A 24,490-nucleotide genomic window follows, 5' to 3' on the forward strand; every position below is an offset into this window, starting at 1 on the left:
CTGAACAGAAGCAACAAGTCCACTAGAGGGAATTCTCTCCTCGCATTCAAATTCTGATGCAAAGCGTGAGAAGAGATATGAGGTGAGTTTGATTAACATTGAGAAAAATCAGCATCTGACAGATAAATAACATGAACATAACATGATGTAACTTTGATATGCTTTAACATGCCTGTAGATATGTGAGTTTTCAGTTGGATCTGCTGTTGTGTTTTTATAACAATGCAATCCATTTGAACTCTCCACTCAACATATGCTATGTCCAACACAATAAACCATTGAAATTGTAATAACATATATAGAGAATTTGATTCAATAAATAAGTCTAAATTAGATTGTGTATAGTGTTCAGTAATACAGTGGTTCTTAACCAGGGGTACTAGGACCCATGGAGGTACTTGGCCTATCCACAGTAGGAACATAAGAAGACTCATGTTTAGACCATAGGCTTACTGGTAAAATGCATAAGGGGGTACTCCAGGCAGGGCAACATTCAGTTGTTGGTACAGTAACCGCGAAAGGTTGGGAACCACTGCAGTAATACATGAAGGTGTGGTTGACTGTGAGGGACTGTTATGTCAGATGTATCCTATTTCCTGTGTATTTATAAGTAGATGTCAGACAGAGACAGACAACAGTATACAGACAGCTGTGGTGATGGTGATGTCACTGCTGAAGTGTTTGCTGTTGTTCTACTTCTCATTCAATGAGTTGACCACAGCAGCAGGTAAGGAAGCTGTTTCTTCCCACCAATCAAGGTTGATTCTGTGTTAAATCATCAGTATGGTACATATGCATCTTTGAATCTAACAACCTTGGTTTCTCTTCCTTTCCTCTCTTTTCTATAGAAGCCATTCTCTGGGTGAAGACAGGGGAGAAGTTTACCATGAAGTGCTCCACCACTCTAAAAGACCAGGACGGAATGTACCTGTATGTTGGGCTGGACAGGGAGGTGTTGTATTACTACCAGCGTGACTCCAAGCTGACCCCCAGGAAAGGCTACTGGGACAGAGTGAAGACTGAGGGACCTGTGGACCAACTGACCATCATCGTCAGTAACCTGACCATACAGGACACAGGAGTCTACTGGTGTGTTTACACAAAATTCAATGAAACCACGTCTGAAAATGATATTAACCAAGGAAGAGACTCCACTCTGGTCGTGGTGAATGGTAGGTGTATGTTTACAACTCTAGATGTGATGCGTTTTACTCTTCTCATGAATGAACAGTCAATTTCACATGTAGAAAAAATGTGTCTAAAATAGAATCCAGACTAGTGTTTCTCAATCTGTTGTTCATGGACTGGCAGCGGTCCCTGAGGTGTTTCAGACCAATTGAGTCAACTCTCAAGTGTTAGTTTCAATATAAACAACCATAGCCTGCTGGTCCCGATACAGAAAAGCTGAGAAACACTGTTCTTCAGTGGTTTTTCTTTTGTACAATTCTGTATCGGATAGTTATTTTGTGTGAGTGCTGCAGCATACTGATTAGATTTTCTAATTTGGTGATTTCTTCCATAGACGATGCCCCACAGCTGCCATGTCCTACAGCTACTGCAGTAACGCTGACCCCCTTTCACCCAGCCAATGAGAAGCCATGCCCATCTGGCATGGTAAACATCATCATCATCATCATCATCACCAGCCTCTTGACCATCCTGCTGTGTGCCATCTTCCTCATCTGTCTCCCTCCACGGGTGAGTGTGCTGATGGTTTCCCGGGTGATGGGTCAATCGCATATATCTGTCAAAACATTGTCCTTTATTAACAAGTTGTCCTAGTCCTACTAAACACATTGGGATCATAATACCAGTATACAGATCTACTTTTTGTTCTAAACACTGTCACAACACAATATCCCTTTAATGCCAGTCATTGTAATGACTGAAATGGGCAAAGGGCAATTCAGATGCATAATTGTTTTTATCAATGTCCAAGAATAATTAAAAAGTGGTTGAATTAGTAAAAATTGATTGCTTGTAGCGCATTATAAGATATCAAATTTTATTTGTCACATACGCTGAATACAACAGGTGTAGATGTTGGAGTGTGCGCAACTGGTCGAAGGAAGTCAGGTGCAGGAGAGCAGAGATGAGTGAACAGGCACACTTTATTCAGGCAGAGGAAAACAGCCGGACACAACTGCGTCACAACACTCCGGCCCAAGGAAAAAAGAGATAGCGCACAAATTACAAAAATAACAAAACCACGGGTTACAACAATACCCGGTGCAAAACCAGCCTGTAGCGTCACACACGTAACGAACGAACAATACCACATACAGACATGGGGGGGAACAGAGGATAATATACACGTAGAGTAATGAGGGGAATTAAACCAGGTGTGCGGGAAAACAAGACAAAACAAATAGAAAATAAAAGGTGGAGCGGTGATGGCTGGAAGACTGGTGACGTCGACCGCCGAACGCCGCCCGAACAAGGAGAGGGACCGACTTCGGCGGGAGTTGTGACAATACCCCCCCCCCGACATGCGGCTAAAGTCGCGCGCCGACACCGGCCTCGGGGACAACCCAGAGGGCGAGGTGCAGGGCGATCCGGACGGCGACGGTGGAACTCCTGCAGCAGTGAAGGGTCCAACACGTCCTCCACCGGAACCCAGCATCTCTCCTCCGGACCGTACCCCTCCCACTCCATGAGGTACTGAAGGCCCCCCGCCTGATGCCTCGAATCCAGTATGGAGCAAACGGAGTACGCCGGGGCCCCCTCGATGTCCAGAGAGGGCGGAGGAACCTCCCACACCTCAGACTCCTGGAGCGGGCCAGCCACCACCGGCCTGAGGAGAGACACATGGAACGACCTCGTTCCGTCTCCTCAGGACTTTAAATGGCCCCACAAACCGCGGCCCCAGCTTCCGGCAGGGCAGGCGGAGGGGCAGGTTTCGGGTCGAGAGCCAGACCCGGTCCCCCGGTGCGATCACCGGGTCCTCACTGCGGTGACGGTCTACGCTGGCTTTCTGGTGCAGCACGGCCCGCTATAGGTGAACATGGGCAGCGTCCACCGCAGGAGCCTCGATCTGACTCTGATGCCAAGGCGCCAGAACCGGCTGGTACCCCAGTACGCACTGGAAGGGGGAGAGGTTAGTGGAGGAGTGGCGGAGCGAGTTCTGAGCCATCTTGGCCCAGGGCACGAACGCCGCCCACTCCCCCGGCCGATCCTGGCAATAAGACCGCAGAAACCTACCCACATCCTGGTTCACTCTCTCCACCTGCCCATTACTCTCGGGGTGAAACCCGAGGTAAGGCTGATCGAGACCCCCAGACGTTCCATGAATGCTCTCCAGACCCTCGATGTGAACTGGGGACCCCAATCAGACACTATATCCTCAGGCATCCCGTAGTGCCGGAAGATGTGCGTAAACAAGGCCTCTGCAGTCTGTAGGGCCGTAGGGAGACCGGGCAGAGAGGAGACGGCAGGACTTAGAGAAACGATCCACAACGACCAGGATGGTGGTGTTCCCCTGTGAGGGGGGAAGATCGATAAGGATTTCGACCGACAGGTGCGACCATGGCCGTTGTGGAACGGGTAAGGGGTGTTGCTTACCTCTGGGCAGGTGCCTAGGAGTCTTACACTGGGCGCACACCGAGCAGGAGGAAACATAAACCCTCACGTCCTTGGCCAAGGTAGGCCACCAGTACTTCCCACTCAAACAGCGCACCGTCCGACCGATGCCTGGATGACCAGAGGAGGGTGACGTGTGGACCCAATAGATGAACCGGTCACGGACAGCAGACCCACGTAACGAACCAATGAGGGGAATTAAACCAGGTGTGCGGGAAAACAAGACAAAACAAATGGAAAATGAAAGGTGGTGCGGCGATGGCTAGAAAACCGGTGACGTTCGACCGCCGAACGCCGCCCGAACAAGGAGAGGGACCGACTTCGGCGGGAGTGACCTTAGAGTGAAATGCTTACTTACAAGCCCTTAACCAACAATCCAGTTTTAAGAAAATACCTAGGAAGAAATAAAGGTAAGAAAAACGAATAATTAAAGAGCAGCAGTAAATAAGTAAAGCTGGGCTATTTACAGGGGGTACCGGTTCAAATAGTCTTGGTTGCCATTTGATTAGCTATGACTGAAGCAACATTCCTGTTTCACAGGTGAAGAGGTGCTGTAACCAGGGATGATCCACACCACAGGTCTTTCCTGACTCGGTCTATGTAGAAATGGCCAAGAATCACATTTATCAACCAGACACACAGCAGGTAGAATCGTACCCCTATTCTGCGTCTACCAAAGGAGGAACTAGGACTACTGAGTAGCTTCTTCAAATGACTTTTCTGAATATTGCTTCTTTGCTTTTTCAGAATTGAAAAGCCTGTTCTGCTGTATTTCACAGTTCTAGCCTCAATGCAAGTCTTAGTGGTAAATTGTTTGTATGTGTCGCACCATACCATGCTTATGTGTGTGAATAAAATCTCTATATGGAAAGTATAGGAGGGAACAGCCAATGTTATATTCCAGGGCTATTCAACTATATTCTTACGGGGGCCAGATGTAAAAAAGGTTAATTGCAGGGGGGCCGGACATTTTCCACATGCGACACACACACACAAATAAAGCACTTTTCTTCTAATGAAATGGTGCTAAAAGTAGTTAGGGAAGAAGTGGAAAGTGCTCGATCAACGTGAGTTTATGTGCAACCAAAAAAATTTCTCCTCATTGAACAGGCCCAATGCTTGCTCACCATTTTATCTATTAAAAGATTCTTAGAAGTAATTTAGACAACAACCATAGTGCTTTTCATTTTGGCACTAAACTTCGGATTTTGATGCAAATCTTTTATGAATGGTCAGAATTGATCAAAGGGCCAGTCTAAATTACTGAATGGGCCGGATCTGGCCCATGGACCACCAGTTGAATATCCCTGTTTTAGTCCATAAGGTGTACAGTTGATAGTGATGGAGGCCTCTCTATAACTTTTTTCAATACATCAGGTCATAAGATTTATATTGGTTTTAGTTCTGAACAATAGTGTCGGCTGTGTTGTTCTCTAGTGTTTTTAGGTGAAAAGCTGTTCCTGTGCATGGTGTCTGCCACAAAGTTAAAATGAGAACTGTTTGTTAAGACTTTTATTATATTTTATCATAGGTACAAATATTTTAGCTGCCTAAACTTCATCAGGTACATCAGGATATAAGCCATTTTTACATTACATTTGATTATTCTATGGTTTTAGTTGAGATAGCTAGTAGGTAAAAACCATAATGATCTGAGTAAAAATGTTTCATGAAAAAATAATTATTCATTTTTACCAAGTGACGAAGTATTTGTCTTACACTATGAGTCCCTTTTTTACTTATGTTTCAACTTCCTAACAGCTTTTTTCACTTTAAAATAGTTGTAACTGTGTATTGTATCTTTTTAAAGGAAGAAAATATTCTCACCATTTGCCTTTTAATCAAAGTATTGATATATTCATGTGTAATTTAACTTGTGTATTGATGTTTATGTTGTATTTGTGTATGTGGTACGCATTGGGGATGTTCAGCTATATTGTATGTTTTGGAAAGCTTTCTATCTCAACCAAGTGAAGACAAGTTCAGACAGGGAACCAGAGTATTTGCATCAGCTGATATTGCACCAATTAGATTCACTCTACCGCTTTCTGACCACCCACCCCAGACTCCATCTGCCTTGTTCGCTGTTTATTATTATTATTATTGTCATTATTATTATTATTATTATGTCATCATTACGCATGCTCTGACAGTGAGCTACCCCAAAGGAGCAGAGCCTAACGCCAAGAGTAACATATAGATGTGTTTTAATATTTTCTAATAAATGTCCCATTAAAATGTCAATATACATGAGCAGCATCATGAAGTTGTTTTTTCAACATACTATCTTCTACAATCATATCCAAAATCATAACAATAAGTCAAGTACTCTATTAATGTCACACATATCCTGTAAGCCAGACCTCCGTGTGCTGCTGGTGACAGTGGCTTCTGATGTGGTGGCAGCAGACACATGCGAAACTATACCCAACACCTCAGGGGAACATAAATGCATCTCTTTTACACGCCATCATTTTCAGAAACCAGTGAGTGAATAACTCAACAACCAAACACACAGAGCCTACCCTGCATGGCATACGAATATGGAGCGCAGGCTGTATCCCCACTCTCACACACTCTACTAGTTATTTATTATGGAGAGACATGTTGAGAGAGAAGTGTGTCTTAAAAGTCAAACTTTTTCTTAACGTATAAATCTTACTCTTAATCAGAATTCTTAAGGCCGATGTTGTTTTGTGTCTTCTACAACGGGTTGGTCAAATCAAGCATTGTGGTTGGTTGAGACGCGCTCTACAAAGAACCAGTTTAGCACGGGTAGACCTATAACGCAAACACGAGCATCTTGTTTTCTGTTCCATCTGAGAAATCCCTGCGCATCCACTGTCCCATCAGCCCAGCCGGCCAATTGATTAACTGGATCGCCACTGTACAAAGCATCTAGACATTACTTCCCCTTGCTTATAGCCTAAAGTTTGGTTTGCAACAACGGGGGTTTGTATAAATGTTGTTGTCTGTCTCTCGAAATTTGCAAAACTATTTCAATATTGAAATTCGATTCCCACTGTCCTGTTTGATTTGATTTATTAGGATCCCCCTTAGCCGACGCCAATGACACCTGCTACTTTTACTGGGGTCCGACATTACAGACAAAAGACTTTACGATTTACATTTACATTTAAAAACATTAACATGTAGTGTGTGTGTGTGTGTGTGCGCATCTATTAGTTACACATACATGTCAGTATATACACAACACCAAGTGGGTCATGGGGAGAGGCATTGTGCTGTGAGGTGTTGCTTTATTTGTTTTTTAAACCAGGTTTGCTGTTTACTTGCGCTATATAAGATGGAAGGGAATTCCATGCACTCATGGCTCTGTATAATACTGTATGCTTCCCTTTTCTGGACCTGGAGACTGTGAAAAGACCCCTGGTGGCATGTCTGTTGGGGTGTGTGTTATGTGTTATGTGTGTAAGTTGACTATGCAAACTATTTGGAATTTCCAACACGTTGTTTCTTCTAAAAACAAGAAGTGACGCAGTCAATGTTTCCTCAACTCTTAGCCAAGAGAGACTGGCATGCACAGTACTAATATTAGCCCTCTAATTACAATGGAGAGCAAAACATGCCGCTCTGTTCTGGGCCAGCTGCGTCTTAACTCGGTCTTTCTTTGCAGCACTTGACCATATAACTGGACAATAATCAAGATAAGATTAAACTAGAGCCTGAAGGACTTGTTCTGTGGAGTGTGGTGTCAAAAAAGCAGAGCATCTCTTTATTACAGACAAACCTCTCCCCATCTTTTCAACCATTGAATTTACACTGAACAAAAATATAAATGCAACATGTAAAGTGTTGGTCCCATGTTTCATGAGCTGAAATAAAAGATCCCAGAAATGTTCCATATGCCCCAAAAATGTTTTACACAAATTTGTTTATGTAATGAAAATTATATGACTAAAGGTTTGACTAAATGATTTCACCCTGAAAATGTATAACCGAGTGATTATAAGATGAAGGTACTAATGTGTGTGTGTGTAGGAAAAGTTGAAGCTTAAGGATTTAGCAATGTAAGCAAGACATTCAAGGAAAAAGGGGAACTGTTAACAGACAGCAGACAACTTGTGACTACTGTGAAACTGATAACAGGAAGAAGGTCTCCCCACACAGGGAGGGGAGAAACCGTTAGGCTTGCAGTAGATTATGTAACATGGGGCAGGATATGATAAGCAATGTATGTGACGGAGAAGACTTGTAAATAAGCATTGACAGTGTTAACCTGTTTGGGATAGGGGGCAGTATTTTCACGGCCGGATAAAAAACGTACCCGATTTAATCTGGGTACTACTCCTGCCCAGAAACTAGAATATGCATATAATTTGTAGATTTGGATAGAAAACACTCTAAAGTTTCTAAAACTGTTTGAATGGTGTCTGTGAGTATAACAGAACTCGTATCTGATGCAGATCATCAAATGTTAGTGCTGCATTTAGCTGTGGTTTTGGTTTTTGTGACATATATGCTAGCTTGAAAAATGGGTGTCTGATTATTTCTGGCTGTGTACTCTCCTGACATAATCTAATGTTTTGCTTTCGCTGTAAAGCCTTTTTGAAATCGGACAATGTGGTTAGATTAACGAGAGTCGTCTTTAAAATGGTGTAAAATAGTCATATGTTTGAGAAATTGAAGTAATAGCATTTCTGAGGTATTTGTATTTCACGCAACGCGATTCCACTGGCTGTTGACTAGGGTGGGACGCAAACGTCCCACCTAGCCCAGAGAGGTTAATGCCAGTGGCAGGTCATTAGTAAAAATAGAAAAGAGTAGAGGGCCTAAATAACTACCCTGCGGTACACCACACTTTGACATTAGAGAAGCGTTCATGAAAGAAAACCTATTTGATCGATAGCTCTGAATCCACAATATGGTTGAAAAGCCATAACGCAAGTTTTCCCTATACAGCATGTAATGGTCAATACTGTCAAAGGCTGCGCAGAAATCTAACAGCACAGTTCCCACAATCATCTTATTATCAATTTATTTCAACCAATCATCAGTCATTTGTATCAGCGCAGTACATGTTAAGTGCCCTTTTCTATAGGCATGCTGAGAGTCTGGGATCACTGGTAGGTTGGCCATCCAGAACTTCACCTCTGTCCATCAGGGCATCGAGGACAGTGGCCTTGGACTCAAACAAAGAGCTGTCGAACCCAAGGAGGTTGAAGCTCTTCACCCCCTCTTTAAGCTTCGTTTAAACGTCATTCTGATCGTGACGTCATGTAACATTTCTCACAGCACTCTTTGTGTGGATGGCTGAGCTTCTGCAGATGTCTCTCTCTCACCTTCCCTTGACCTCTAAAAACTTTTCTGTGGGTGCGTGCATTTGCTACGTCTGCCAATCCGGACTCGCGCTTCAAAGTGCTGAGGGTTTATGTGAGGAGTTTTGTATGCGATTGCAAAGTCTTGGCTCCACTTTTTTGATTGATAGGGCATATATTTGTTCAAGACAGTTATCTCAAAACAGTACCTGGAAACATCTGCAGGAAGAAACTATCTACTAGGTAAGTGCTAACTTTGTGACTGGCGTTACTTCTGCTTTGCTAGCTAGCCAATTCAATCCGTATCGTGGAAATTCAGCGTTACAGCAATCACATCAAGCAGCTGAAATGACAGCAAACTATGTGCATTTTCATTTGTTTTACCTTAGTTTCTATTGCCAATTATTTGGATATATCCATTATAATAATATGCACGGCAGGTGGAGATGACAAACAACAAAACTGCAACATGTTGCATCGGTCGGATAGGCACACAGCGAGGCTGATATTAACCGCCGCTGTACCAAACCAAATGCTAGGCTAGGGCCCTTATGATGCTTCCTATCAAAGTTAGACAGTTATAGTCTGTCCTGGGCATCAATCTCATTGGCCCTCGAGAAGAGAACAGCGTCTGGTAAACAGCACGCCCTAACCATGACTGACCTCTTCAGCAAATGGGTAATTGCTGAACCCTTGGAGGGCAAATCAGGAACAGAGATCGCTTCAATAGTCATCAACAAACTTCTTGATTTTGGACTTGTGGACCACATCATCACTGACCAGGGAGGGGAGTTTGCAAACGATAAACGTAGTCTTAATGTCACTGTTGTCAAACATGGGTCATGAAAAGTCTAACACTTTCGAATCATAACCATGCAAGTGCTATGTTTGTCACTTTTTTTATTTTTCATCTCAACAGATCCAATTATAGTCACAAGGTTTTCCCAGCTAGAAGCAGAAACGGAGCTAGCAGCAGAAATTGAGACCAAGGATGTGAGTATACAAATGTAGTAGAAGTGTAGTAATTAATGTAATGTCTAACGCAAACATCTCCACTCATACGCAATGTATTAACAGTGTTACAATTTCTCTCAATAGGTGAAAACACTTCCCGTGTGTGCATTCATATCCTGGTTGCAGTTAGACAAACAGCAGACATATCCATGAACGTGTCCTGTCTTGTTAACTGAAGGCATGAAATGCAGATTGACTAAACTTTATTACTTTATCAACTTTTCAAATGACTGCACTCTCCTGATTTATATTTAGTACTTTATTTGCGAAGGTATTTACATTCTTATAAACTCTAAACCCAAACAGGATGTCCAGACAAACAGCAAGGTCCTTCTTCCTCACTGTGTGAGAGCTGATCCTGAGAAAGGGGACCCTTACATCCTTTGTGTGCGTGTCCACTTAATGATATATGCGACCGCTGAAGACCTAAGACTAATTTCCATGTAATTTAAAATGGCTGGTGCAGGAGGTCTCATGAGATACGCATGTATTTAATATATTCAACAAGTCTTCGATGGTGCGTCCAAGTAGATCAGAGTGTACGCCTCAAAGGGCTTCCTCCAAGGCATCTAGTCAGAAGGTCTGGACTTGCTGAGGTACCTTAACCCTCTCCATACTTGAATTCCAAAACACATGGGAACTTGTGGTTGTGGTATATTAACCCTTTACACTCGTGGGAATTGGCCTATATGGATTGGGCTGAATTTAAAATGTTTCTTACAGAAGAAATATGAAAAGCATATGCATACACATGGTAACAATTGAAAGGAAACAGTTTGTAGATTATGGGAAAGTTATTAGACCAAAGGTGAGGACACAACAATAGCAGAAGCAGAAATATTAATTAAATCTGAAAATACTCTGAATACCATCAGTAACATAACAATATTCCTGGAAAATATGGTGTAGGTGCAACACAAACAAAAACAATGACAAGGGTTTGAGTGAGAGGACTAACTGGAGTCTCCAAGTGGCCACACCGCTCTCTAAAGTGTGCACAGTTCCTAAGTCATTTTTATGACTCAAAGAAGAGTCCTAAACTATAAGGTGTTTTGTCGAGCTCTCCTAGTTGTGCCGCTGAGGAACAAGAGCAAACACACTTTTAGTTTCGTTTGTAACACTTTCCATCCTCGCCATCACACAATTACTGTTGTTGTTTACGCCATCCAGAAACGGACCATTATAAATCACAATCTGAGACAGGTGGGCATCATTTGAAAGCTTGTTCTATTGCCAACATGACTAGCAAAGTTATAAAATATGATATTAGGGTTAATACCTTAACTTGATTTCCTGAGTTATAGTTTGAAGTTAAAATGTTACGTTACATCAACCCAGCTTGGCAATCAAATGTTCCAGTGTAATAGCTTACGTCTTACGTGTACAGTACCAGTCAATGCAATTCAGGGTAAGAGGTTATAGTAAATACAACCCATATTTATCTTCAGGAAGAGGAGGAAGGGAAGCGCTACTAAGGTCCACAATAGTAAATGTTGGTAGACAGAAGGTGCTCTTTGGTAAAAGGGTTGAGTTGGTCTTCAAAAAGAAAGGAGGACCAAGGCACTCTTCATATAATTGATTAAAATGCCTTTATTAGTATGGCATGTTCAATAGAAACAATGTTTTTAAAAAACCGACGCGTTTCGGCTGCATGGCCTTCATCAGGGTGTACAAAGAAATAATACAATGTTCTCTGTTTAACAGCTTTTCCAATTAACCCTAATTAGAAGGGGGAGTGGTTAAAATTGATTGGACACACCTAGTAAGCAATAGTATACACACTTTAAAGTGAAATGCTGTAGCTATGTTATCATAAAAATGTAACTCCAAACTAGAAGTATCAGAACACTTAGAAAGGTAGTTCTAACCTTAAATATGTCTGGGCGAAGTGTCAAGAATAAGAAAGCAATACATTCCATAGTACACTACAACACAGCAAAACATGAACAACAAGAGTCTAAACATAGCTGAGGGCAATTGAGCAAAGATATCCACTAGATGACAGCAAATGTACCCACCACAACCCTACAGGAAGGGCGAGAAATCCATATCCTCATTTAAACCCGGGTACCTAGTGGCCTGTAGTTTGTAAATCCCAAAACTTTCCATTTGGTTTAACTGTTTAAGGCGGTCCCCTTTTCTAATAGAGGACGGGATATGATCAATACCCATAGCTTGTAGGGAGGCAGGGTTGCCATGGTGTAAGGACTTGTAGTGCCTTGCCATGGGGTAGTCTTCATTGCCTACCCGTATGGCGTACTTGTGTTCCGCTAGGCGATCTTGAAGGCGTCTCTTTGTCCGTCCAATATAGAACACCTTGCACTGTGGACATTCCAATCTATAGATGACATGAGTGGTTTTGCAGTTAATGAAATGCTTGACGTAATACTCCATTTTGGAAGCTGTATCAACTAAATACTTTTTCTGTGCAATATTTCTGCAATGGTTGCACTGGTTACATTTAAAAGAGCCCTTGGGTTTGTGGCCAAGCCAAGTTTTTTGAGAGTCACCCGGAAGATAACTGTGGACTAATTTGTCCTTTAGGGTAGGACATCTCTTAAAGCTTATGACTGGTGGCTCAGGAAAGACTTGGCGTAGTAGCGTATCACTTTGGATGATTCCCCAATTATTTTTAATGATTCTTTTAATGTTCTCTGCTTCAGTGCTGTATTTTGTAACAAAATACACTCTCTCTGATGCATCACGAGGCACTCCCCTTCGCAACAAGTTCTCTCTGTCAAGTAATCCAGCCCTTATACCTGCATCTTTCAGGACCTGGACGCTGTAGCCCCGATTCAAGAAACGATTCTCCAATTCAGCAGATTTGACAACATAGTCTGTTTCCTGATCGCAAATTCTGCGGACACTTTGGAATTGGCCATATGGAATATTCTCTTTTAGCCTTTTGGGGTGAAAGCTGGCTGCTCTCAGAATGGTATTCCCATCTGTAGGCTTCCTAAAGATTGATGTGTGCAAACAACCTTTGTCATTTTTACTGATGTCGAGGTCCAAAAAATGAATGTTATCCTTGCTATACTCCATAGTTAGTTTGATGTTAGGGTTAATGCTGTTAAGGTATTGGTGGAAGGAAATAAGTTCATCTTCTGAGCCGGACCAAAAAAGGCAAACATCATCAATATAGCGTCCCCACCATATAATCCGGTCAAAGATATGGTTATTAGAAGGATCCAAAATGAAGTCATTTTCCCATTTACCTAAGTACAAACCAGCATAGGAAGGGCTATAGCAAGCTCCCATGGCACATCCTTTGACCTGTTTAAAAATACGGTCCTGAAAGATAAAGATGTTATGATTAAGAGTCCATTCAGTCAGTGAGACAATGAATTCTGTAGGAGGCATCTCAGTTTCAGGTCGGGTACTCAAGAAATGGTGCACAGCTGCCAAACCTTGTTCATGTTCAATGGCGGTGTAAAGAGACTCCACATCCATGGTGACTAAAAAGGAAGCTGTACCTATATTATTAAATTCCTTAATTTTGTTCAACACATCTGTGGTATCTTGAAGATAGGCTGGGAGTGATGTCAGAAAAGGCTTAATAAAGTAATCAATGTACTTAGAGATGGGTTCTGTCAGACTTTCATTACCACTAATGACTGGCCTGCCTGGGGGATTTTCAAGATTTTTGTGGACTTTTGGAAGAAGGTAAAAAGAAGCCATACGTGGACTGCCATTGAAAAGAAATTTGAACTCATTGTCTGAAATGTAGCCATTCTCCTTAGCTTCTGTGAGGATCCCTTTCAACTCAATTTTTAGGTTCTCTGTAGGGTTGAAGCTAAGAGATTGGTAGAATTCATCATTGTCTAATTGACGGTAGGCTTCTGTCACATATTTGTCTTTACTCCACACTACTGTAGCGCCACCTTTGTCTGCTTTTTTAACCACAACCCGTTCATTTTTGGACAATGATTCAACTGCATCCCTCTCTATCTTAGAAAGGTTACGTCGTGATTGGTTGGAGTCAATTTTACCCTTAAACAGATTTTCCACATCAAAATTCACCTTCTTGGCAAATGTATTTAGTGTGGCATTCTGGACAATGGGACAAAAGGTGGACTTGGGCTTAAAAGGTGTTTTTGAGGGAACAGAAACTGCCTGACCTGAGACACTGGCGTCTGTAGTTGGAGAGATGTTTTGCTTATACCAGGCCTTCAGATGTAGAAACGAAATAGGTCAATCTTTGTATTAAATTCATTAGTTGAGTATGTGGGGGCAAAGGACAGTCCTTTAGACAATACCCTTAGGCAATCATCAGAAAGGGGTTCTCCAGAAATGTTGATCACAGCCTTGTTCTGGTCCTGCTCCGTGTGGTTGGGTAGTCTTGATTTCTTCCTCCCCCTCCGTGTTGGCCTCTTCCGCGTCCTCTCCCTCTATTGTTGAGGTACCTGTGTGACTCCTCTTCTTTGAGGATATGGATTTCTCGCCCTTCCTGTAGGGTTGTGGTGGGTACATTTGCTGTCATCTAGTGGATATCTTTGCTCAATTGCCCTCAGCTATGTTTAGACTCGTTGTTCATGTTTTGCTGTGTTCTAGTGTACTATGGAATGTATTGCTTTCTTATTCTTGACACTTCGCCCAGACATATTTAAGGTTAGAACTACCTTTCTAAGTGTTCTGATACTTCTAGTTTGGAGTTACATTTTTATGATAACATAGCTACAGCATTTCACTTTAAAGTGTGTATACTATTGCTTACTAGGTGTGTCCAATCAATTTTAACCACTCCCCCTTCTAATTAGGGTTAATTGGAAAAGCTGTTAAACAGAGAACATTGTATTATTTCTTTGTACACCCTGATGAAGGCCATGCAGCTGAAACGCGTCGGTTTTTTAAAAACATTGTTTCTATTGAACATGCCATACTAATAAAGGCATTTTAATCAATTATATGAAGAGTGCCTTGGTCCTCCTTTCTTTTTGAAGACCATATTTATCTTCATTCATTTCCCCTTTTGTACTTTAACTATTTGCACATTGTTACAACACTATATACCTGTATAGACATGACATTTTAAATGTCTTTATTATTTCGGGACTTCTGTGAGTGTAATGTTTACTGTTAATTTGTATTGTTTATTTCACTTTTGTTAATTCTCTACTTTACTTGCTTTGTCAATGTTAACATATGTTTCCCATGCCAATAAAGCCCTTGAATTGATTATAAGTTTGGAAAGCATAGAATGGAGTCATGAGTGCTGCAGTGAATATTCTTCAAAATAGACAAACAGAATAACCCAGGGTATGGCGCCATGTCATCTTGTAACTGTACATCAAAGAAAGTGATCTTAAACAGTGACACTGTGTATGACGTAAGTCTTATTATATGGAAATGTGGAATGCATATTTGGACTCACAGGTGTTTTGCTTGCTTGTATGACATCGTGGTATTTATTATAATCCTCAACGTCTCATCTTTAAAAATACATAGTCCTCTTAAATTTACAGCATTTCTCACTTCGACAACAAAACATTTGCAGAAGTTCCGGGTATGAGTGTAAAGGGCTACGTAACAAAATCCTGGATTTTATTGCAGCAATGCCTTCAGGAACATCTGGGATCTGAGTGAAAGGACCGTCGTGTGTATCCATCACAATGGCACCTGGCTCAGGCGGATTCTGACAACTGGAGTATGTCTGCGCCGTAAGTCGTCACCTTATTTAAATACATAACCTGTGTGTTCCAGGTTCTGACCCAATGGTCAGAAAGCTTGTTCTCTGTGTTGCAGAGCTTTTGACCACTACGCCACTCAGGAGCTTTTAAATTAATGCACGTGTCAAGCTCATTCCACAGAGGGGTGAGTGTCTGCGTGTTTTCGGCCTCCATTGCACTTGTTTGATGAATTAAAGTCACTAATTAGTAAAGAACTCCCCACACCTGGTTGTCTAGGTCTTAATTGAAAGGAAAAAACAAAAGCCAGCAGACAGTAGGCCAGGAGTGTCAGACTCAGGGAGGGCCTAGTGTGAGGGGAGTATCCATCAAACAATCATGTAGGCCTATCAAAACTACGGAACAACAATACATTTGATACACTTTACTTTACTGATGTGTCAAGTCTTGTGTATCATAACATTGAGAAAAAAAATTATATATAGCCATTCACATTCAAAGCTTCACTCACTCCTCCATGAAGTGCCTCTTTGCAATTAGCCAATCGGTGACATGTCTCATGGTGAGGTAGGATGGCACCTCCTGTTCATCCTTAAGGATCATGAATTGTGTCACTATCTTTCTCTGCATGGAATATCATTGTCAATTTTGCATGACAAAAAACACATTCAGTTATTTAATTGATAAGAATACATACCTTACTGACAACAAAGGTAGCAAATTAGGGACTTCCAACGTGACAATTGTACTGAAATCTTCACTGAGACAAGACCAAGTTACTGCAACTGCTGATTACTGTAATTAATAAGCGCAAGACTATGTTGTTATGTTGTTATAATGACGCATATGTACAGACGTGCGGTTAGATCAGAGGTAAGTTCAGTTCGCTTGCGGAACGGTTTGTACTGAACAACATGTTTTCTCAAAACGTTCTTATATGTTCTTGAACAGACTTTAAGGTACAGTACGTTTGTTCCCAATTGGTGGGTGTGGCTTGAAGAAATGAGTGACGTATTATAAGGCAGTGGCCATGCTGACAGCGTTCCCCACCCCACAACCCCTCCCTGTTGTTCAACTGGTCGTTCAGGACAGCACCGTTTCCATTTCATTTTACGTTCCAGAACGTAAAAACTTACTGAATGCAACCCAGATATTGTTGGGGTTGTACGGGCCTAACTTTCCCCATAAAAAAAAAGACCAAATAGACCAATAAGCAGATGCAACATGACCAACTGTCACAGGTGTGACGAATTCCCTTAATTACTACACAAGGTTTTACCATAATTGAGTGCTCCTAATTGATTGATTCTATGTGATTGGCTTCCTATGTGATTGGCTCTGTTTATAACCATTGTGTTCTTTATTTGTTGTGTGGCCCAGGGGAAGGTGCAGGTGAGAAAGTTGGCCCTCCAAGGATAAAAATGAATTAAAAAAATGAGTTAATTTACAGAATTTCTACACAATTAAAAATAAACTATAAAATGCAATTTGGAAAACAACTTAATTAACTCCATACTGTATCCTAAAAGTTATGTGCTCATCTTAACTACTGCTGTACAGCAGAGGAGGCTGGTGGGAAGCGCTATAGGACAGGCTCATTGTAATGGCTGGAATGGAATCAATGGAATGGTACCAAACACATTGAAACGTGTCTGCCTCCATTCCATTGATTCCATTCCAGCCTATACAATGAGCCTGTCCTCCTATAGCTCCCCCCACCAGCCTCCTCTGCTGTACACACGTTTTATATTCATATACTGTCTATACACAAACACCATCATATACATATGTGTATTGTATTGTTAGCTAATACTGCACTGTTGGAGCATTTCACTGCACCCGCAATAAGACGTGTGCGAGCGACCAATACAATTTTACTTGAATTGACTTAACATTCTACAAACACGTCATTCAACAATTGAATCCTACAGACGAAGAACCATATATGTGACAATTTTTCCATTTTAAGATAATCAGTTATTTTTATATTATTCATTGTGTGTACCACATTAGGTGTTTTATGGTTGAAAAATAATTCACCATACTCATATCTTCCAACAACTATTGATATTTTTTTGTTATTTCAAAAAATATTTCTTTATTGCCGTTTTAATTTTTAGAATGTGGAAGAACAGTATATCTCCAGTGATGATATCAGTTTGTGGAAGAACAGTATATGTGACATTTTGCATGACACTTGTAAGATGTCCTTTTTTAACACCTGATATGATGTTTTAAGTACTTTCAAGTACAGATGCCCTTCATGTAAATAACTTAATGAAAGTGACCTTGCACACATTCAATCTCTGGCCCGCTTGCTGTACATGGTATTTGAAGGTTTGTTTCCGTCGTTTGTTCTCCTTTGTATCCTCAGGTTTACGTCTCCGTTTCACCTCATGCTGCAATAAAATTGACAATGATACATTCAGAATGTAATATACTGTAGCACATTCAGGGTATTGCTTAATCAGGACCTCCATCTTTCACACACTCCCAACCTATACACAGAACGAGTTTGTTTTGCACCATTGTGTAACGCTGCACTTTTAGAGTTAACGTTAATGTACGTATCATTACTGTCAAAGTTAAACTATGCAAGTGTTCAATATAGCAATTATAATAATAGGCGTTTTGTCTTATTTCTAACCTGTTCTAAGCCGGAGAGAATCAACGCTTGTTGTTTCTCGTATGGGACAGTGTAGAAACTGTTGAACAGATGCAGCTTGCGCTCATCAGTCAACTTTCCACAATCCTTTCTGCACGACGTGGAACACGCTCTTCCCTGCACGATACAGTGTAACGTTACATATAACTAGCTAGCTACTGTAGCCATGTCGAATCATCCGGTGGATGGAGAAAAAGTAGCTAGCTATGTTTCTTCTAGAATCTAGCAATAACATTTGTAACGATAATGTATAAGTTAGTAGCCGACGAACTTTAGCGAATATGTTTTCTCTACAGTTACAAATTAGACAGCCCAGAACATACATGTTAGTTACTGTACTCTATAGCGAGCTAGCTTGATTGTTTGATATACGGTTCTTCCACATACCTCTTTTGGACAGCTTTTCCCAGTTTTTTCTTGACCTTTACGATTTGTATAGGGTTTTCCTGCATCCCTGCTCCTCAAGGAATACGAATGCACACAGAACAGACATGCAGGCCAGAGACGCCACCGGATGGACCTCCCCCACCACTGCCACCCGAGCCCCAGCCTCTGTGGGCTCCCCAAGGGCCAGAGCCACAAGCGGTGGCGGTTGAAGAAAGGCCTATGCGGGCACGAACTCGCCCTGCTCATCTGGGGGACTACTTAACCTCTTTTCATTCTTAGGCTCCGGTAGGTGTCTTAGTCAACCTCCAGGTTAATGGACTGAACTGGTTAGTTTGGAGAGTCCTTCTGTTTAAAGGTTAATGTTTTATTTCTTACAGGTATCACTCTAGGTTCTTGCCCTATGGACATTTTATATATGGTACCAGTCCCTGGTTTTGGAAAGGGGGGGGAAATGTTATGTATGGTATGACGTGCTGTACGTCATACTATACGTTGTTATGGTTTACGACAGTGTGCTGCTTTACGGATGAATGGGTTGTCAGGATGAGTGGCACGTCATTAAACGACAGAGTGATGTACAATGTGAAACCGTGCAGACGTGCGTTCTTCTACAGCTAGGCTAGATATAACAGGTATACAGCCAGCTGTGGTGATGTCCCTGCTGAAGTGTTTGCTGTTGTTCTACTTCTCATTCAATGAGTTGACCACAGCAGCAGGTAAGGAAGCTGTTTCTTCCCACCAATCAAGGTTGATTCTGTGTTAAATCATCAGTATGGTACATATGCATCTTTGAATCTAACAACCTTGGTTTCTCTTCCTTTCCTCTCTTTTCTATAGAAGCAATTATCTGGGTGAAGACAGGGGAGAAGTTTACCATGAAGTGCTCCACCACTCTAAAAGACCAGGACGGAATGTACCTGTATGTTGGGCTGGACAGGGAGGTGTTGTATTACTACCAGCGTGACTCCAAGCTGACCCCCAGGAAAGGCTACTGGGACAGAGTGAAGACTGAGGGACCTGTGGACCAACTGACCATCATCGTCAGTAACCTGACCATACAGGACACAGGAGTCTACTGGTGTGTTTACACAAAATTCTATGAAACCACGTATGAAATTGATTTCAACCAAGGAAGAGACTCCAATCTGGTCGTGGTGAATGGTAGGTGTATTTTTACACTCAATTTCACATGTAGAAAAAATGTGTGTAATATAGAATCCAGACTAGTGGTTCATGGACTGTCGTCCCTGTTTGTGTTCAATACCAATTGAGTCAACTCTCAAGTGTTAGTTTCAATATGAAAAACCATAGCCTGCTGGTCCCGATACCATAAAGTTGAGAAACACTGTTCTTCAGTGGTTTTTCTTTTGTACAATTCTGTATCTGACCCCCTTTCACCCAGCCAATGAGAAGCCGTGCCCATCTGGCGTGGTAAACATCATCATCATTAGCATCTTGACCATCCTGCTGTGTGTCATCTTCCTCATCTGGGTCACTCCACGGGTGAGTGTGCTCATGGTTGCCCAGGTGATGGGTCAATCACATGCATCTCAAAACATTGTCATTTATTAACAAGTTGTCCTAGTCCTACTAAACACATTGGGAGCATATTACCAGTAAACTTTGTCAAAACACAATGTTCTTTCAATGTCAGTCATTGTAGTGACTGAAATGGGCAAAGGGCAATTAGGATGCATATTTTTTTTATAATTAAGTGGTTGAATTAGTAAAAATGATTGCTTGTAACACATAAGATATGAATGAAGCAACATTCCTGTTTCACAGGTGAAGAGGTGCTGTAACCAGGGATGATCCACACCCCAGGTCTTTCCTGACTCGGTCTATGTAGAAATGGCCAGGAATCACATTTATCCACCAGACACACAGCAGGAAGAATCGTAACCCTATTCTGTCTGTGGTTGTTAATTTCTTTACTATCAAATGAGACAAATGTATCACACAAGTCAGAGTTATACTTAAACTAAATCTTTAATCCCTTAACCCGTTCACACCTACCATCACACGGGTGTGATCGTTCTACAGTGGTCCCTGAAGCGTACGATGATTAGAAAGCTCATTTAGAACGACCAGTTTCGAATGACGCAACAATCAGCATTTGAGCTGGCCACACTTTTTTTCAGAAATGTACACAAACACAGTCCTTACAAAGTTATGTCCAGAATGTGAGCAGTTTATTTTTGGATGCAATGTTCAGATGTTCGCAGAAGTATCTATAGCATAACACAATCATCCTAACCGGAAAAATGTAGGCTACATTTGTCCTAGCGCTAACTAAGGAAAGATTGGTGCAACACAAGTGGTCATATTTTCTAACTCTCGGCTGACATAAAGTACAATATGAATTAGCTAATAGCAATTACTATGTATAAGTAATCACATCACAGGTGACTAAAACACTTTCTAGAAATCGAAAGTAATCCGAAGATTAGTTTCAGCGCGCAGCATCGTCTACCATCGTTCACATCCCACCATTCACTTCCTGAAGTTCTCAAAAAATGAGTGAACCCTTACTCACCTCATTTTGTTATAGCATCTTTGGTCAGACAGACGATCACGTGAAACCCAGAATGCATTGTATGTCAACAAACCTGGCTCCACACACAGCTGGAATTAGCTTAGCTCATCAATCAGTACAACCTCCAAAAAATTATTTTACACACATACTATGTGCCCATTACAATCTATGCAAATGTAACAGTTTCTTCCGTCCCTCTCCTCGCCCCGAACCAGGGACCCTCTGCACACATCAACAACTGACACCCACGAAGCATCGTTTCCCATCGCGCCACAAAAGCCGCGGCCCTTACACGATTTATCACCGGTACAGTAATTTCCGGACTATTAAGCGCACCTGAATATAAGCCGCACCCACTGAATTTAAAAAAAAAAGTATTATTTTGAACATAAATAAGCTGCACATGTCTATAAGCCGCAAGTGCCTACCGGTACATTGAAACAAATGAACTTTACACAGGCTTTAACAAAAATAAATAAGCCTTAATGAAACACGGCTTGTAACAAAAAATAAAAAATGACCAGTAAGCTTTAGTTGTCTTTTTGCACTGAGTCAATTCCTCACGCTGCTGTTTCCAATGTCTTATCGACTCATTAAGACCAATCTCCCGTGCAGCAGCTCTATTTCCTTTTCCAACAGCCAGATCAATCGCCTTCAACTTGAAAGCTGCATCATATGTATTTCTCCATGATGAGGGTGACAAAATGACTACCGTAATCAGAATGATGGGAAGTTTGAGAGCGCTCGATTTAATCTAAACAGTAAACAAAAAAGTTTTGACCTTAACCCGTTCGGCAATTTCATTGGCTTCATGCCGCCAAAAAACTGAGCACGTCACAGAATGTGTTTTTTTGGGAGAAAAAATTGAAAGCGGGAAAAATCAATATATTAGCCGCGTCATTGTTTAAGCCACGATGTTCAAAGCGTGGGAAAAAAGTTGCGGCTTATAGTCCGGAATTTACGGTAATTGAAAAACGTGAATAAAATAGTAAATATATCAATAATACCACACAAAACATTTCTGATTGTGATTTATTAATACAAATGGCGCATGCAGGCAGTCAATCATGTAACCTATCACTCCCACTCTGAGCCATTCAGTGTTGTTGTTTATGTATATAGCTAATGAGCTAAGCTGAAGCATTAGCAATGTCTTTCAAAAGGAGACAACTCACAAATATGGAAATTCTGGAGATTTAAAAAAATTCTGACAATGAGTCTGAAAGTCAGGAATCAGATTCTGACAGGGAGGAGCTGCCCCCCAGCCATTGAGAACCCTGAATCTGAGGACTCTTGTCCACTGACAAAGTCCTAGTTCAATTTGAAGATGCTGGTGGTGATGGAGGCAGACCGATAGTGGATGAAGTACAGGAGTTCTGTGGTAGCTGGAAGGCTGCCAGCCATTGCACCCTCCTGGCCCTGCTGTTTGCATTGATGAGTCCCAGTCTGGAGTGCAAAGCCCCTTGCCATTTCCATCTGAGGCAGTGCTTCAAGTTGTTTCTGACAGAGGAGCTGGTGGGAGACATGGTAGAGACCAATCGCTATGCCTTGGAGCTACAGGAGAAGAGAGAGCCAGGAGTAGGTGGGGACAACCACAATTAGTGTAATGTATACCTTCCTGGTGACAGTCCTTCTCATGGGGATAGTAAAGAACTCCTCCATACTTTGCCACCCTCCTTTCTAGAGGTCGACCGATTAATCGGAATGGCCGATTAATTAAGGCCGATTTCAAGTTTTCATAACAATCTGAAATCGGTATTTTTGGACGCCGATTTGGCACAGTGTATATGAAATACAAATGGTATAGAGAAATAGTCCTATAATTCCTATAATAACTACAACCTAAAACTTCTTACCTGGGAATATTGAAGACTCATGTTAAAAAGAAACCACCAGCTTTCATATGTTCTCATGTTCTGAGCAAGGAACATAACTTCTCAGGGCTATTTGGGACGAAATCGTCCCACCTACTCAACAGCCAGTGAAATCCCGTGGCGCGATATTCAAATACCTTAGAAATGCTATTACTTCAATTTCTCAAACATATGACTATTTTACACCATTTTAAAGACAAGACTCTCATTAATCTAACCACACTGTCCGATTTCAAAAAGGCTTTACAACGAAAGCAAAACATTAGATTATGTCAGCAGAGTACCCAGCCAGAAATAATCAGACACCCATTTTTCAAGCTAGCATATAATGTCACATAAACCCAAACCACAGCTAAATGCAGCACTAACCTTTGATGATCTTCATCAGATGACAATCCTAGGACATTATGTTGTACAATACATGCATGTTTTGTTCAATCAACTTCATATTTATATCAAAAAACAGCTTTTTACATTAGCATGTGACGTTCAGAACTAGCATACCCACCGCAAACTTCCGGTGAATTTACTAAATTACTCACGATAAACGTTCACAAAAAACATAATTATTTTAATTATAGATACAGAACTCCTTTATGCAATCGCTATGTCCGATTTTAAAATAGCTTTTCGGTGAAAGCACATTTTGCAATATTCTGAGTAGATAGCCCACCCATCACGGGCTAGCTATTTAGACACCCACCAAGTTTAGCCCTCACCAAAGTCAGATTTACTATTAGAAAAGTTTGATTACCTTTGCTGTTCTTCGTCAGAATGCACTCCCAGGACTTCTACTTCAATAACAAATGTTGGTTTGGTTCAAAATAATCCATAGTTATGTTCAAATATCCTCTGTTTTGTTTGTGCGTTCAAGACACTATCCGAAGGGTAAAGAAGGGTGTTTCGCGTTTCGTGACAAAAAAATTCTAAATATTCCATTTCCGTACTTCGAAGCATGTCAACCGCTGTTTAAAATCAATTTTTAGGCCATTTTTCTCGTAAAAAAGCAATAATATTCCGACCGGGAAACCGTGTTTACGTTCAAAGAGAGAGAAAATAAAAACATGGGGTCGCCTCGTGCACGCGCCTCAGTCTCATTGTCCTCTGATAGACCACTTACCAAAGGCGCTAATGTTTTTCAGCCAGGGGCTGCAAAGACATCATTCAGCTTTTTCCCGCCTTCTGAGAGCCTATGGGAGCCGTAGGAAGTGTCACGTTACAGCAGAGATCCTAAGTTTTCAATAAAGAGAGTCAAGAAGCCCAAGAAATTGTCAGACAGGCCACTTCCTGTAAGGAATCTTCTCAGGTTTTTGCCTGCCATATGAGTTCTGTTATACTCACAGAAACCATTCAAACAGTTTTAGAAACTTTAGGGTCTTTTCTATCCAAAGCCAATAATTATATGCATATTCAAGTTTCTGGGCAGTAGTAATAACCAGATTAAATCAGGTACGTTTTTTATCCGGCCGTGCAAATACTGCCCCCTACCCCCAACAGGATAAACGTTAGCTTTTTTACATGGTACATATTGC

The 24,490-nt window shown here is 41.5% G+C and overlaps 1 protein-coding gene across 3 annotated transcripts; it reads left to right on the top strand.

Annotated features, from left to right (window-relative positions):
• Positions 1–568: 568 nt before the first annotated feature.
• LOC115178051 (uncharacterized) lies at positions 569–20,483 on the top strand. Of its 3 annotated transcripts, XR_003872541.1 has the most exons (5): positions 571–727; positions 849–1,172; positions 1,523–1,698; positions 9,778–9,851; positions 9,957–10,099. XR_003872541.1 is itself a non-coding variant. In XM_029739075.1 (4 exons), the coding sequence occupies exons 1-4, from the start codon at positions 583–585 to the stop codon at positions 20,358–20,360; spliced, it is 672 nt and encodes a 223-aa protein (XP_029594935.1). In that variant the 5' UTR covers positions 569–582; the 3' UTR covers positions 20,361–20,483. The 3 variants fall into 3 exon arrangements, 2 of the variants coding, with proteins under 2 accessions (XP_029594935.1, XP_029594934.1); XM_029739075.1 differs by lacking the exons at positions 9,778–9,851; positions 9,957–10,099 and adding an exon at positions 20,334–20,483 and having other exon boundaries at positions 569–727; XM_029739074.1 differs by lacking the exons at positions 9,778–9,851; positions 9,957–10,099 and adding an exon at positions 4,120–4,470 and having other exon boundaries at positions 578–727.
• The last annotated feature ends 4,007 nt before the right edge of the window (positions 20,484–24,490 follow it).

Source organism: Salmo trutta, chromosome 38 (genome assembly GCF_901001165.1).
Source record: "Salmo trutta chromosome 38, fSalTru1.1, whole genome shotgun sequence".
Classification (NCBI taxonomy): domain Eukaryota; kingdom Metazoa; phylum Chordata; class Actinopteri; order Salmoniformes; family Salmonidae; genus Salmo; species Salmo trutta.